At 39.9% G+C, this 15,201-nt stretch overlaps 1 protein-coding gene across 2 annotated transcripts in view; it reads left to right on the plus strand.

The window, feature by feature from the left end:
• The window catches only part of Atp8a2 (ATPase phospholipid transporting 8A2), a 638,978-nt gene that overhangs the window by 103,345 nt on the left and 520,432 nt on the right, over positions 1-15,201 (plus strand). Inside the window, exons 1-2 of one of the 2 annotated variants that reach the window (XM_046448077.2) lie at positions 5,128-5,168; positions 5,307-5,451. In XM_046448077.2, coding sequence (XP_046304033.1) covers positions 5,351-5,451 — 101 coding nt within the window. In that variant the 5' untranslated portion in view covers positions 5,128-5,168; positions 5,307-5,350. Of the gene's footprint in view, positions 1-5,127; positions 5,169-5,306; positions 5,452-15,201 lie in introns of those variants that run through there. The other variant, XM_058580786.1, reaches the window with a different exon arrangement.

The following is a 15,201-nucleotide window of genomic DNA, read 5'->3' on the forward strand; positions in this document are numbered from 1 at the left end:
GTCACTCATCAACCTGGATAGCCCCCTGAGCTTTGGGGCCCATAGTTAGCCCCCTCACCCCCCACCCGTTCACTATGCAAGCATTATCAGTGGGATCATTGGCAACATAATTGAACTCAATCTCCAGCTGCCCTGATGTTGGGTTGGTTCACCTGATTCAAAGACCTGACATTCTAATCACATTGTTGTTTTTTTCTGGCAATTTCAAACCCCACCTGAAGATAGGTAGGGATGCACCATGAGTCACCTTTGCAGCATATACTCAGGTGGGGACCAAGATGCCCACCATGAATGACAAAGATGCTCCTGTGACTGCAGAAATTTCAAGGGCTTATTTAGAGGCTTTCTCCCAGGAGCCCAGGACAAGGAGCAGAGAAATTCTTTATTATACAATATCCAAGCAAGGTCTGACTTTACCTCTACTTCTCTTTCCATTGCTTAAGGAGCATAGAGCTAGTTATAGGCTCTTTTAGAACAGTCTGTCTGAGTTAGAAACAGTTAGAAACTCTCTGCTCCTTCATGCATTCTCTTATTCATGATCTCTACCATCTCTCTCTTTCATAACATTCTGTTCTTCCTCCAACTGTGACAGAAACTCCGAATGGAGGAGAACAGGTGTGCTTATTTCTTTAGCCATTCACCTTTCAGCCACTTCTAGGTTTTATCTTAACACGCCAGCCCTGATGTTGCCATGGAGACTTTCCTCTGTGGGATCGAGCCTCTCTGGGTCTGGGTTGTGGCATCTGTTGCAACGGTGCCAGAGATATCTAAAACCTTGCTGCCCCAGCGTGATCTCTAAGTGAAGAGCAATTTGTCTCTTCTCTTTAATCTTACTTGCTCTTCTATCTTATAGGACAAAATAGGTTCTCTGTGTGCTCCTTTGTTGTGTTAATAGGAATAACTAATTCTAAGTGATTTACCCAATGATGAAGGAATGGTTCATTTAAACCAAAGACTCCAACACTGTTGGGGGTCAAGGAGGGGACTTGACTCTGGATCCAAAAGCTGTTGAGACTTTGTGGGTTTCTCCACAGCTGCTTCAAGTTATTTCAGAAGAAATTCTTCCTCTGCCTCCTGGTCTACTCTGTAAGAGGAAGAAGGTCCTCCACGGACCTGGAGAGTGTATGTTTATAGGTCAGCCACGTGCAGAGATGGTCCTAGAAGAGAGATTCTTAGTGAAGCAACTTGAACCAAGAATCACTGCTGATCCAAGTAGCTGTGATGAGCAAGTGGGATTGCATAGTAAAGACCTGGATACTGGGCTCCCTGGCTTTTAGGTCAGAAAGAAAGAGTTCAGTAACTAGACAAGGGAGAATCCATTGGTCCAGCAGCTGGGTAATTACCTTCAAAAGGCACCTACTATGTTAGCTTTTTATTTATTCATTTGATATATACTTCCAGACTGCCTGTGGCATGCTAGTCATTATTCAATGTATAAGTGATAGAGCTGTGAGTAAGACAAAGTCCCTTCCCTTTCTCTCATGATCTTGGCCATCAACTCTCTTATTTGCATTTCCACTGTTATGATTTCCATCCTAAATGTCCCCTGAAGACTCATGTATAGAAGGCTTGGTCCTTAGGTATTTTAGTCAGTTTTTCTCACTGTGACCAGAAGACTTGACAAGAACAATGTAGAGGAGGGAAAGTTTACTTGGGGCTCATGGTTTTAGAGGCCTCAGTCTGCAGATGGCTGACTCCATTGCTGTGGGCCCAAGCGGAGGAAGGGCTGGTGGAGGAAAGTGGCTCAGGATATGGCAACAGGAAGCAAAATAACTTACCTCCTCTATCCCCTACAGCCTGCAGTTATCATCCAGTTAATTTGCATCAGTGAAATCACTCACTGATTAGGTTACACCTCTCATAATCTAACCATTTAACTTCTGAAAGTTTTTGCATTGTCTCACATATGAACTTTTGGGGTACATGGTTCTATTGGGAAGTGGTGGAAGCTTCAGGAGATGGGGTCTGGTTGGAGGAAGTATGTCATTGGGGCTATGCCCTTCAAGGGCATATTGGGACCCCCACCTCTTCTCTTCTTCTTTGTTTGCTGTCTGCCATGAGATGAACAGTTTCCTCTACTACGTGCTCCCTGCCATGATAGTCTGCCTCACCACAGCAGAAACAATGGAGCCAAATGACCATGAACCTCCGGAACTGTGAGCCAAAATTAAATTTTCTTCTGATAAGTTGATCTTTCTCAGGTATTGTATCACAGTGACAGAAATCTGACTAAAGCATCAACTCTGCAGGGGACAAACAGTATTTATTAGCCTACTCTTGTTCTCTTGATTCTTTCTCTTCACTTATTTCTCAACTAATAGATATTTATTGAACTCCCACTGTTTGCTGACACTGTGTCTATTTATATGGGGGAGTTGTAAGTACATACTCTTATTTTGTATGGTGGTATTTGCAAAATGCATTAACTCAGGATTGTCTCATGAGTCTGAATTTGAAACCTTAGTCATTATGTACTTCTTTTCTGCACTTTTCCAATTTGGATCCTCAATACTGATTTTTTTTAAATTGGCCCCTGATAGAATTTTGTCTATTTGACAAAATTTGCTTAAGCTCTCCTTGCCCTTATCTACAACGCCTTTCTCTTTACTAATACAAATCGTACCCATTCAGTAAGGCTCATATCTGTCAACAATGTCTGTTTTATCCACCTCTCCATCCCAAGCACAATGTTGTTGATGACCTATGATCCTCATTAGCACCTTTTAGCCAGCTCTCAGTTACTTGGTCATAAACTGTCACTCACTGGTAAACAGGTAATTGTGGTTATGACTTTGTGCCTTAAACTAGTTACCATTTTGGAGGGCAAGAGCTAGAACTCTTATTTTTGTGACCCTGGCAGCATTTGACAAGTGATTCTCAATTGTGGCTGCCCATTAGTATCACTTACAGAATATAAAAAACAAGAACAGGCAGAATCTGAACAGTAAGGAAGGCAGGAATCTGTGAAAGCTCCCTTGATGATACTGATGCACCCTGAGTTGGGAGCCACTGAGTAAATGCAATTCAGGCAATGAACTATTTTGGTTCAAACTAGTGTGTGTATCTGTGCATGTCCCTGCATCTCTGCTTGGGGAATTCAAAGGCACCCTTTATACAACTTGGATAAAAATGATTTATTCCACCAGCAAATATGAGTGTTCATTATGTGCCAGGCACTGTTGTGGGTGCTGAGGTCACTGCACTGAACAAAGCATGTCCTTGGTGTCCTGGAACTTATGCTCTGGGGCGCAGGAGAAGACCATAAATAAATAATGTCAGGTAATGGGGATAAAAAAGCTGTGGAGGAAAACAAAATAGGGTAAGTGGCAGAGAGAAAAGCAGTGCTTTTACATGGGCTAGTTGCAAAAATATTCTCTATCCGTCTTAAATCAGTGAATGCTTTAAAACCCAGCCTGGGCTGGGAGGGTAACTCAGTGGTAGAGCACTAGCCTAGCAAGTGTGAAGCCCTGGGTTCAATCCCAGCACATGCATATACATACATAAAACAAAACCCTCAAACAAAGTCAAATCCCCCATACAAAACCTCGGCCTTCTCTGATTGAAGTCTAGGAGCCAGACCTGGTAGAGCAGCCAGTTTTGAAATACAGACTCTTGCTCTCTGCTGCCCCTTACTGATAATAAGGAGAGGGCCCAGCAGTGTCCAGTGGCACAAGGAAGGATCTCAGACAGAGGGAGGTCGGTGGGAAGGTGAGGGAATCAGTTCCTCACTGAAATAGCCAGGAGGCTGTGGTCCCCTGCTAGACGATGGGAACAAAAATGGAGTGTACCTGATCTGTGACCAGGGACCCCACTCTGAGCCCCAAAGCCTGCATACCTGGTGGGTGCCTTAGTTCACTTCAGAATTAACCCTTACTTAGTATTCATTATATTGTGTTAGCTCTCAATAACTTCATGTTTTGCCCCGTCTGTTAAGGATTACAATCCTTATGCTCACTTTAAAAGATAACTTTGCCAAAACTTTATTTTTCAAATTTTCTCCACGACAATAACAGCATTCTTTGTTGCTGGGAAGTGGAAATTTACTCCACTAAGATGAGCTTTAAAAATGATACCCAACATGCACGTCTGTGATATGGTGAACAGATGGCAGGTGTGAACATATAATTTAAAGGAAACAATGTAAGGCTCCATCTGTAGGGCATTTATTTTTCCATGACCCTTTATCTCAGGCATTTCTCTCTAAAGGTTCATTCTCAAGGTGGGTGGCCCTTTCCCATGAGGGATACTGACTTGTAGTTGAAGTGGTAATGAATTCTCTCTCTCTCTCTCTCTCTCTCTCTCTGTGTGTGTGTGTGTGTGTGTGTGTGTGTGTTGTAAGGGTTTTATCCTTCTCTATACTCATAACTTACTCAAAGGAAGGTTAGTAGGGAGTTTAGCTCACCCGGGGAGGTTTGGCTATAGGACTGAAATAAAAATTTCAGTAGGGAATAAAATAAAATGAGATAAAAAAAATTCAGTAGGGAGTCAGGCTGGTTCGTGTGGTAACCAGAGAAACAGTAACTTAAGCAATGAAATGCAAGCTCAAACTGAGGTCCATAGCTGGGGTTGGTAAAGCTACTGCCCTCAGGTGACTAGACACATACATGGAGGAAAGCAGCAGATCCTTCTCCATCGTAGACCATCTTGGGAGCAGGTCCTTCACACCGGGGTGCGGGACTTTCATTTTAGAGTGCAGAGGTGTGCTTTCACTATCCCCTTCCGTGGGGACTGCATCCAGGGACGTCTTTCCAGGCTGTTTGCCACCCAGTACCTAAGTAGCAACAAAGAAGCCCAGAAAATCCAGTTCCAAAGCGCAATTCTTGGGACGGCAGGTGGCTCTCAGCAAGAGAGTTTTGCCACCCGATCCCTCACCCCCATTGTCCTCACGATCCCGGTTGCAACCGGAAGAGGTGCGCCCCCACGGTGCACTCACACCCGGCTTCGCGGACTTTGCACGCGGCTGCTAAGCTCCTCCCCGCCCAGCCTCAGGCGCGCCCCAGGCTGCCCAGGGAAGCGCTGGAGCCCCGGCTGCAGCCCCCGGGGAGGGCAGGCGTGGCTGGCTCCACAGCCCCTGGGGGTGGGGCGGAGGCAGGGGCGGGGCGGGGCCAGCCGCAGTGGCCGCGGCGGCGGCGGCGGCGGCGGCGGCGGCGTCTCCACCCGGAGCCAAGGTACATAGGCGGCCCTGGCCTTTCCAGAGCATCCTTTCCCTGCTGGCCCCGCGGGTCAGCCTGCAGCCGGTGCTGGCCGCCTCTCGCCTGGAGGCTGACTTCTTTGTTTGTTTTCTGCCCCCTGCCTCGTCTCTGCAGGACCTGTTCGTTCTTCTGCGGGCTATAAGAAAGCAGAGGATGAGATGTCCCGGACCACGTCTATTGGAGATCAGCTGGAGGCAACGGCCCGCACCATTTACCTCAACCAACCGCATCTCAACAAATTCTGCGACAACCAGATCAGGTAGGGGGAAGGCGGCTGGGAGATGCCAGAGGCAGTGGAGTTAGCTGGGGAGGGTCTCCCTTCCCGGTCGGTAGCTTTTCTCTCACCTAGCTGGACCTCGCCTCATCTGCTTCCTCCTGCACCTTGCTCCCCAATTCCCTCCACCCACCCAGAGCCTAGTGGTGTATACCCAAGGAGTCGTGTGAATACATCTTCAGCCTTCCTCCCCTTTGCATCTATGCTGTGTCCAGCCTTTCTGCGGGCCCTGAGGAAGTTTTATTCTAATGTCACTCACAAAGTGAGGTCTCTTCTCTTTTCATCCCTGGGCTGCCTTTCAAGAATCCCCCATAATCTCTTTTTAACCTGATTAGTAGTTCTCTTTAGTAATTTGCAGATCTTAATGTAGGGAAATGCTTTATAAGGGAATCCCACAGATCTCAAAGATTCTTGGGTCTTCGTTAAGAGGTCTGTTTGCTGGGAAACTTTGCCCAGAGTTATCAGAAAGATGGATGGAAGGTAACATTTAAGTGCCTGCTTTTTGCTGGCTGCTGTGTTATATGCCTTAGCCATACTAGCTTCATGATTCTCCATCACCTCATGTGGCAGACATTATTACCTTCAGATCAGAAAATTGAAGTATAAAGATGCTAAGTAATGTACCTGTGGTTATGTAGCTACTAAATGGTAAAACTGGAAATTGAACCTGCTCCTCTGACTAGCAAACAGTTTCTTTCTGCTGTGCAAGGCTAGTTTTGTTTTGTTTTTTAGCATGGGTGTTAGTACATTTTCAAATTTAACTCAACTTTCAGGCTTAGAAAATTTTTGGTCTTGGAGTGACTTTAAGAGGATGTAGTTTTGCGAGCTGCTCAGAAAACCATCCTCAGGCATAGAGAATTTAAGTGATTGATCAGATTACACGTAGATTATTGACAAACCTGAATTTCAGTCCAGTGTTATTTCTCGAAAGTTTTGGCTTCAACTTTGTTGTTGTTATATGGTTAAGTATTCCACTGCTGTGGCAGTGCTTATACAGGGTGCTTAGCCTGACACCTTCATTTAGAAAGGTCTGGCTACTGGACATTATTGTAGCTTGATAGGATTTGGAGTAGAATAATAGTGCATATTATAGGAGGTGATATCTTCATTTATTAAGGGAGTATTAGGTTGTGCCAGACTTGTTTTGGGTATTAAGATTGAACATATTTTTATACTTATAAAAGTGCAACTTAAAAGAATAGCTGAGCTCTCATTCTAGAATGTATGGGCTTACTTTAAGACAACAAATCACCATTTCACAAACTAGAGTGAAATCAAAAAAGATAACAAGCATAGGCAAGGATGTAGAGAAAATGGAACCCTCATACATTGCTGATGAGAAGGAAAAATGGTGCAGTGGCTGTGGAGAGCAGGTTGGCAGTTCTTCAAAAGATTCCATGTAAAGTTACCATATGACCCAGCAATTCTGTTCCTAGGTATATACAACCAGGAGAAATGAAACATATGTCCACATAAAAACTTATGTATAAACGTTCATAGCAGAATTATTTATAATGGCCAATAAGTGATCACAGTCAAATGTCTTTCAACTGATGAATGATGACTGAATAGATAAGTGTGGTATATCCATACAATGAAATATTATTTGGCTATCAAAAGGAATGAAATACACCTACTACACCATGGGTTAACTTTGGAAACATTATGCTAAGTGAAAGAAGCCAGTTATAAAAGACCTCATGTTGTCTGAGTTTATTTATATGAAATATCCAAAAGAGGCAATCTATAGAGACAGAGTGTTAGATCAATGTTTCCTAGGACAGGGGAAGGGGGAAGAGATTGGAGGAAACTACTATTAATGGGCATGGACTTTCATTTGTTAATGATGGTTGCACAAATCTTAATATACTTAAAACCATTTGGAATCTATCTAGCACTGCTAATATTGTTCCACTTTTCACACCTTCTCATACATTTCTATTTAATTGCTTTTATAAAGACAAAGATTATTTTTAAAAAGATAAATGCTCTATAAGGGTATGGAACTGAAGAATTACTTTTTTTCAAACTTTATAGTATGTTTTCAAAGGTATTTTACTTAATTCCTATTAATTTCTTTTATTTTTGTGTCTATTGTGCTTGTATGAAGCTGGGAGAATAAATCAGGAGTCTCGAGCTTGGTCTAAATTTCCTAGTTTCCATGGGAGGTGAGGATTTCTAAGAACTTAGGTAATGGACTCTCAATACTGTTCTGAAATGAAGATTGAAAACTGACTTTTGAGACTGATTTTATTATTAGATTCCAAGTGGCTACTTATTGTATGGTTTCATTTGTGCTTTTTTTATAAGGTAGCAGAGAAGACTAAGTATGGGAATGTAGAATGGGCTGGCTAGATGTAAAGTAAGCAGATAGCAACTATTCTATTTAAAAACCTCATATAAGTATATAATTGAACTTGTTAAAATATATCTGTTAAGTATGAAATTTTAAAAAAATTTCTGAGTGCATGGCTTATCCTGTGAGCATAAGTTTCTGAATGCACTGGGTGGTGTCTAAGAAATTAAAAAGTGATCTTTGAGATTCTATAAAATGGCCTTTGAGTATGTGATTCACCTCTACTCTGTGTTTAAATAGGAATCACTGATGGTTATCAGTAACTTGTAGTTCATTAGGAATTAATTACAAAACTTCTTAGCATTAGAGTTTAAGGATTTTACAAAACATGGGGCCATGATGTTTTAGCATTTTAAATTATGCTGAAATCCAGTTTAAAAAAATATTGATTTTTAAAAATAAGGATTTTTTTTTTTTATCCTGGCCATGAATGTTTGCTGAAAGTTGATAAAGCTATCCAAGGGAATCTTTCTATAAAAGGAAATTGATAAAAGATTTCTTTTTTAAATATAATTTTTCATGAGAAAAGGTTACCAGTATTTTTTCTTAGAGGTAGGGCCATGAAAGTTTCATCTCAGTTTTCTGTGTGTGTATGTGTGTGTGTGTAGTTTTTTGCAGGGTTGGGGATTGAACCTAGGGCCTCATGCGTGCTAAGCACATGTTCTACCACTGAACTGTATCCTCCAGCCCTGTTTGCTTCTATATTGAGGTTTTTGAAAAGAAGGGACATGTGGGACAGCTGAGGCTCACACTAGTATACTGGATCAGGGGTGTCTGATTATACACCTCAGGAACGCTCCGCTGTAGGACAGAGTCCTCTTATTTCCCTCCTCCCCAAGCCCTTTCTGGCATGGAACCTTACAGTCTTGGCAGATGCTCTGTGCTTGTCTCTGTGGGAAATTCATGTTTTGACTTCTAGACAGGGATGGGGCTCAGAATTTGATGCTAAGGGAGGGAGGTTGCTGTTGGGCATAGGGAAAGTAAGTGAGGGGTGATATACTTCAGGACAGGTATTATGTAGTCAAAGGTTAACATTTGGAACTGGTGTGATTCAACAGAGGCGGGGCCTGGGGAAAACTCTAAAGAGCAGAAGTGAATAGGTCACTTCTGGGGTTGACTGGCCTTGGTAACCCTGTAGGAGTGCACTCTATGGGAAGTCTAAATTCTGAGAAATTTCTTGAATTTCTGGGAGAGCTTGTACCTTGTACGTGGTTGTCCCTCCAAATCTTGGTCTTGTGCTTGACACTGAAAGTAACACCAGTGCCCGGTCTGAAGCCAATGACTTTGCATTACCTTCATGGTAGAGAATTATGATTGATCTTTTTCCTAGGCATTGATTCTCTAAGACTTTACGAGGATAGTAAATTCCTTTACCCCCCAAAAGAAATAGTAATTAATGGGTTATTTTCAGTGTGTGTGTGTGTGTGTGTGTGTGTATATATATATATATATATATAAATAAATAATTGTATATGTGTCTACCTAACAAGGTCCCGTTTTCCCCCAAATACATAGTCCTGTTTCCTTTAAAATGTTTAAGTGCATAATTCAGCCACCTAAAGTTGTAATCATTGGTTTTTTAGTATATTCACAGAGTTGTACAATTTTAGAATATTTTGACCACCTTGAGAAGAACTCCTTACCCTTTAAAAAGCTGTCATCCTCTTATCCTTGCTTCTCCCCAGACCCATGCAACCACTAATCTGCTTTATATCTCTATAAATTTCCCTATACTGGATATTTTATGTGAATGGCACCATATCCTTTCATGTGTTGTAAGTCACATATTAAATGCTTACAAAAAGTTTGCTGTGTAGAGGAATCTGGTAGGTCAATCTTTAATTTTGTATTTCTAAATGTTTAAAACCATTTAAAGTTAAAATGCTTCCCCCACCAAAATATACTTGAAGTAGTTGAGTGATCAAAGGAATGAACAATATTTATGTCATCATGATCAGACATATGTAATCTTTCTATGTAATTATCAGCATGTCATTTGAAATAGTGAATTTCAAAGCTATAAGGAGGTTTTTTTTTCCAATTTTGAAATGAGATCTTCAGAGCAAGTTAGAAATGTTTATAGATATTCAGTTTTGAGTGACTCATTCATTTCAGGTGGGCGTTTTAGCTAGCAAAAAATCTTCATTAAAGCAATAACTTGAGCTTTGTTAAGTTACTGAATTTCTTTAGATTGTTTATCTTAAAAGGAAAATTGCTTTTTATAAATATTTTATTGACTTTTCCAAGGCAAGTTTAAAATAGAATATTACCTTTTAAGCAAAGGTAATTAAGCACTTTGCATTAAGTTTGTATAGGAATTGAGCACTGTGTGTTAAGTTTTATGCATGTTAAGCATCCCTAAAATCTGAAACTTTTTGAACCACACATGATGCCACAGGTAGAAAATTCCACACCTACTAGCATGTGGTGGATTGTAGTTATGCACATTAAAAATATTATATAAAATTACCTTTAGGCTGTGTGTATGAGATACATAGGTACAAGAAAATTCGATGTTTAGACTGGGATCCTCTTTCCAGGATGTTTTATTATGTGTCTGGAGACATTCCTAAGTCCAAAACCTAAACAAAACAAAAGCAAATGAAATTGGAAACACTTCTTATCCCAAGCATTTTGGTTAAGGGATATTCAACCTGTAATAATATGCTGGGATTCTAAAATAGGAGAATTTTTTTTTCTTAAAGAATGGAGAGAACAAAATAATCTTCACTAGCCTGTTTATATATGAATGTGGATAATAGGTGTATATGGTTCTAGATCCAATGTCTTTGAGTGATACAAAAATGAAGGAGTCTTTTCCAAATGTTTTAAAGCTACAGAATTTAGATGGGACCTTGTCTCAATGCATAAGCTGCTTATAATTTAACAAAGAAACAATACCAAGATTCTATCAAGAATCATTTTCTTTTGAGTCACAAAATGATCATTGTCTTAAAAAGTAAGATTTACATACGTCTGGTTTAAGACATCTGTCCTTGTCCAGTTTGGCAAAGGTAAGTATTTTTCTCATTCAGAGTTATTGCTGATGTTCAAAGCATTTTACCTTTCAGCCTTCAAACAGTCTCAAGATTTCCCTTCTGTCTATGCTATTTTTATATTAGAGGCAGATAGATATGTTTGGTTATACTCCAAACCAGGCACTGTGTTTTCTGACATGAATGTTACAATAGATCATGAGTCATTATTTCATAAATACCAATAACAATTAATGCCATAGAAGAGTCTGGTAATTAGAAGTGTTCTCCTGGATAGGTTTTTGAGGCATCCTGAAAATAAAACTGGAAATTGGGGGAGCCTTGGCACCATATATTTCAGTTGATCATTGAATCTGTGAGCTTTCTTGAACTCTATTTTTAGAAATAGAAAAGCATGTCAACCTTGAACCAGTTTTGTATTTGATGTTTCTAAGGAAACAGCAAATGTCTAGGAGAATAGACTTTCCTGGTGATTTTTCTTTGTCAAGTTGACCTTTGTGTGGGTGGATAATGAAACCCAGTTTGAATTTGACCAAAGAAACAACTTTGCCATTTGTGTTAGTTAGCTTTCCCTTGTTGTGACAAAATACTTGAGAAAATCAACTTAAGGGAGGAAAGGTTTATTTTGGCTCATGGTTTCAGAGGTTTCAGTCCATAGTTACTTTGCCCCATCACTGTGGACCTGTGGTGAGGTAGAACATCATAGAGGGATCACTTTGTGGAGCAAAATTGCTTACCTCATATGGCCTGGAAGCAAATAGAGAGGAGAAAAGGGGTTGGGGGACAAGATATACCTTTGAAAGGCACATCTGCTGTGATGTACTTCCTCCATCTATGCCTCATCTCCTAGGTTTCTACCACCTCCCAATAGCTTTACCAGCTTGGAACCAAGCCTTCAACAAAAGGGCCTTTGGGAGACATTCTAGATACAAGATGTAACACAGTTCTCATTTTTACAAATAAGTGAAGGCGTTTGGTTTAAGAATTTGGATCAGCAATTTATTTCCCTATGAACTCCTTTATTTTTATTTTTGTTGGTGCTGGGGATTGAACCTAGGCCCTTGTACATGCTAGGCAAATGCTCTACCACTGACTTATGTCCCCAGCCACACTGTTAACTCTTACTGCTTTCTGTGAACTTGGGTGCATTTTTGATTCTAAATAAATTAAACATCAAGGATTAATTAGTGAGATAGAAGTTAAAACTTAACCAAAATTAGAGAAAACTAAGGAGATAGGACAACTAAATGCCATGTGAGTCCCTAAATCAGATCCCAGAAAAGAAAAAGTACATTGGTTGAAAAATGCTGGTGAACCCTGAATAGAGTCAGTACTTGGGTTAGCTCTGTGCCAAGTGTTATTTTCTTAATTTTGATCATTGTATTAGGATGTAAGATGTTAACTGTACAGAGAAACTATGTGAAAGCTATATGGCAACTCTATTCTATTTTTGCAGCTCTCCTATAAATATATAGTTTTCTAAAGGCAAAAAAAAAAAATCTTAAAATTAACTACAAGTACCTGGGAGAGTAGGAAAATGCTAAACTCTCATCTTTTTTTTGATAAACATTGGATGTTTTATTGGAAACAGATATGATTTTGAAGGCATGGTGATTAGAGAGAAAAGAGTCAGTGTCCTTAGATGATTGATGTGTTAAGATTTGAGAACATTCCATTCCTGGTGTCAAAGAAAATTCCCTAAACTCACCAACAACACAGAGAGAATTTGTTTGCATGATAGCTAGTCCAGTTGTATAGAAATTTTAAGAGTTGGTAGTCATGTGACCTGCAGATAATCCTGTTTCTGCTCAGCATTCAGTCCTGGGAGCTTCTAGGTCACCATCTAGAAAGTAGGGTCTAAGTATTTGTTCCACCACTTATCACTGAGCCACTCAACAGAAGCAAAAGCTTACTCAGAAAAGCCAATCAGCAACTCTTTCAAGAGGGACAATGCTTAGAGAGAACAAAAGGAGAGGACCCACCATTGTTGGGATGCAGGATGTTTTACAAAGAAATTTCCAGAAATTCATGAGGTTAGGTTTGATCATTTAAATGCTGATCCATTCTTTTTTCTTAAATGAAAGCCAGCTCTTCAAAACTTAAATCAGAGGTTTTTAGCCACTCTTACTATTTTATGCTAGATGCAATTAAAAAGTGATTTGAAGTTGAGTTTGGGATATTGTTGGGCATTCTGTTAGATTATTCTGTGTGTTTTCGGTATTGGTTAGAGATACCATCACTTGAAAGGCTACTGGAGAGTGTTGATAGGTTTCAACTTTCAGGCCTGCTTGAGAAAGGACATCAGCCCAAGAATGGATGTGTTGCTCTTTTCCTTCCAAAAGTTTGATGATTTTAATCTGTGAAATAAACCTAGAGCAAACAAATTCACAGGGGGAAAAAAAAAAACCATAACAAATACATTCAATTGTAGAAACATGGGGGCTATACACATAGCACAAGACTCAAGGGAGGGGCACAGATAACCAAGCCTTATATACAGCTGAACAAAGGGATAAGGACTTAAGGGTTCTTGGGGTAAGAGAGGTTGAGGGGAGGAGGTGTGTGGCCTGGAAAGGTTATCCTGTGATGCAGATGAAGTCTCCCAGGTAACTGCCAGCTGTGGTCATTCTGTCCGACCCCCAACCTCTTCTTCCTGTGAAAAGATCTTTCCTTGGCAAAAAGTGGGTATCAGAGAAACCTGTTTATATATCATGCCTGCTGCTTACTTCACCAGTGTAAATTTCCTTTACAGATGTACATTTCTTTTACAAAAGGGCAGCCTCTCAGAGTTAATTCTGGCAGCAGTTTCTCAGAATACTCATCTTGAAATATGCCAAAGGAACAGATTAGGAGGGGCCATATTTTGGGGTCCGACATGTTCATCATTTAAGTTTTCTTTCTATGTCAGTAGTCTCCAAACTTTACAGATTGTATGTTCCTTCACTAAAACTTCTTAGCATAACCTTCAATATAGGCATTTAAATGTCTGTAGACATAGTATCATCATTAGTTATTATCTAAAGATATACTATGCATTCACCAATGTTCTCAGTTAAACTTTGTAGTTAAGTACATTTGTTAAAGATGTTCATTATTTTGAATATTTTTGGCTGATTCATCAGGTTTGATTCATCAGGTTAATGCTTAACCTAGTAAAATTGTTTTGAAGAACTTTTATTAGAAAAGGAAGAGATAATTCTGCTGCTTTATAAAATTTGCCTTTAGTTGCAATATTAACATAATTTTCAAAAAGGTATCATTCCAGATTCTAAAGCCACTTTTTCATTTGGGAGGGTTAGTTTAGTGAAATTAGATAAAGTAAACCAGAAATCCATTTAGCTGGGAGATATAAACTGAAACATATAGTAGTAATAAGCAGAGAGACAGACAGGGGAGGGTACCACTGTTACCATGTATTAGTCAGCCAGACTGTCATGGCAAAATGCCATAGTCTGGGCGGGTGGTTTAGACAGCAGAAATTTATTTTCACACAGTCCTGGAGTTTGGGAGTCCAAGATTAGGTTGATAATCAGAGTAGTCGGTTTCTGGTAGGATGGTAAAGTCACGCTTCCTGCCTTGCATAGAGAAAGAAGACCGAAAAAGCTCCACCAGAAAACTTCTAGAACTAGTAAATGAATTCAGGAAAGTAGCAGGATATAGAATCAACACCCATAAATTAAAGGCATTTCTGTATATCAGTGACAAATCCTCTGAGAAGGAAATGAAGAAAACTACCCCATTTACCATAACCTAAAAAAAAAAAAAATACTTGTCAACTTAAAGAAAGAGGTGAAAAATCTATACAATGAAAACTACAGAACCCTAAAGAGAAAAATCAAAGAGGACCTTAGAAGATATAAAGATCTACCTTACTCTTGGATAGGCAGAATTAATATTATCAAAATGACCATACTACCAAAAGCACTATACAGATTTAATGCAATTCTGATAAAAATCCCAATGGCATTCCTCATAGAAATAGAAAAAGCAATCATGAAATTCATCTGGAAAAATAAGAGACCCAGAGTAGCTAAAGCAATCCTTAGCAGGAAGAGTGAAGCAGGTGACATCACTTTACCAGACCTTAAACTATACTACAGAGCAATAGTAACAAAAATAGCATGGTATTGGCAGCAAAACAGACTGGTAGACCAATGGTACAGAATAGACACAGAGACTAACCCACAAAACTACAATTATCTTATATTAGACAAAGGTGCCAATAACATGCACTGGAGAAAAGATAGCCTCTTCAACAAATGGTGCTGGGAAAACTGGAAATCCATATGCAACAAAATGAGATTAAACCCCTATCTCTCACCATTTACAAAACTCAACTCAAAAGTGGATCAAGGACCTAGGAATTAAACCAGAGACTCTGCA

This window comes from Marmota monax, unplaced genomic scaffold, assembly GCF_021218885.2.
Source record: "Marmota monax isolate L192 unplaced genomic scaffold, Marmota_monax_Labrador192_F-V1.1 WCK01_AAM20220418_F8-fsc00043, whole genome shotgun sequence".
NCBI classification, from domain to species: domain Eukaryota; kingdom Metazoa; phylum Chordata; class Mammalia; order Rodentia; family Sciuridae; genus Marmota; species Marmota monax.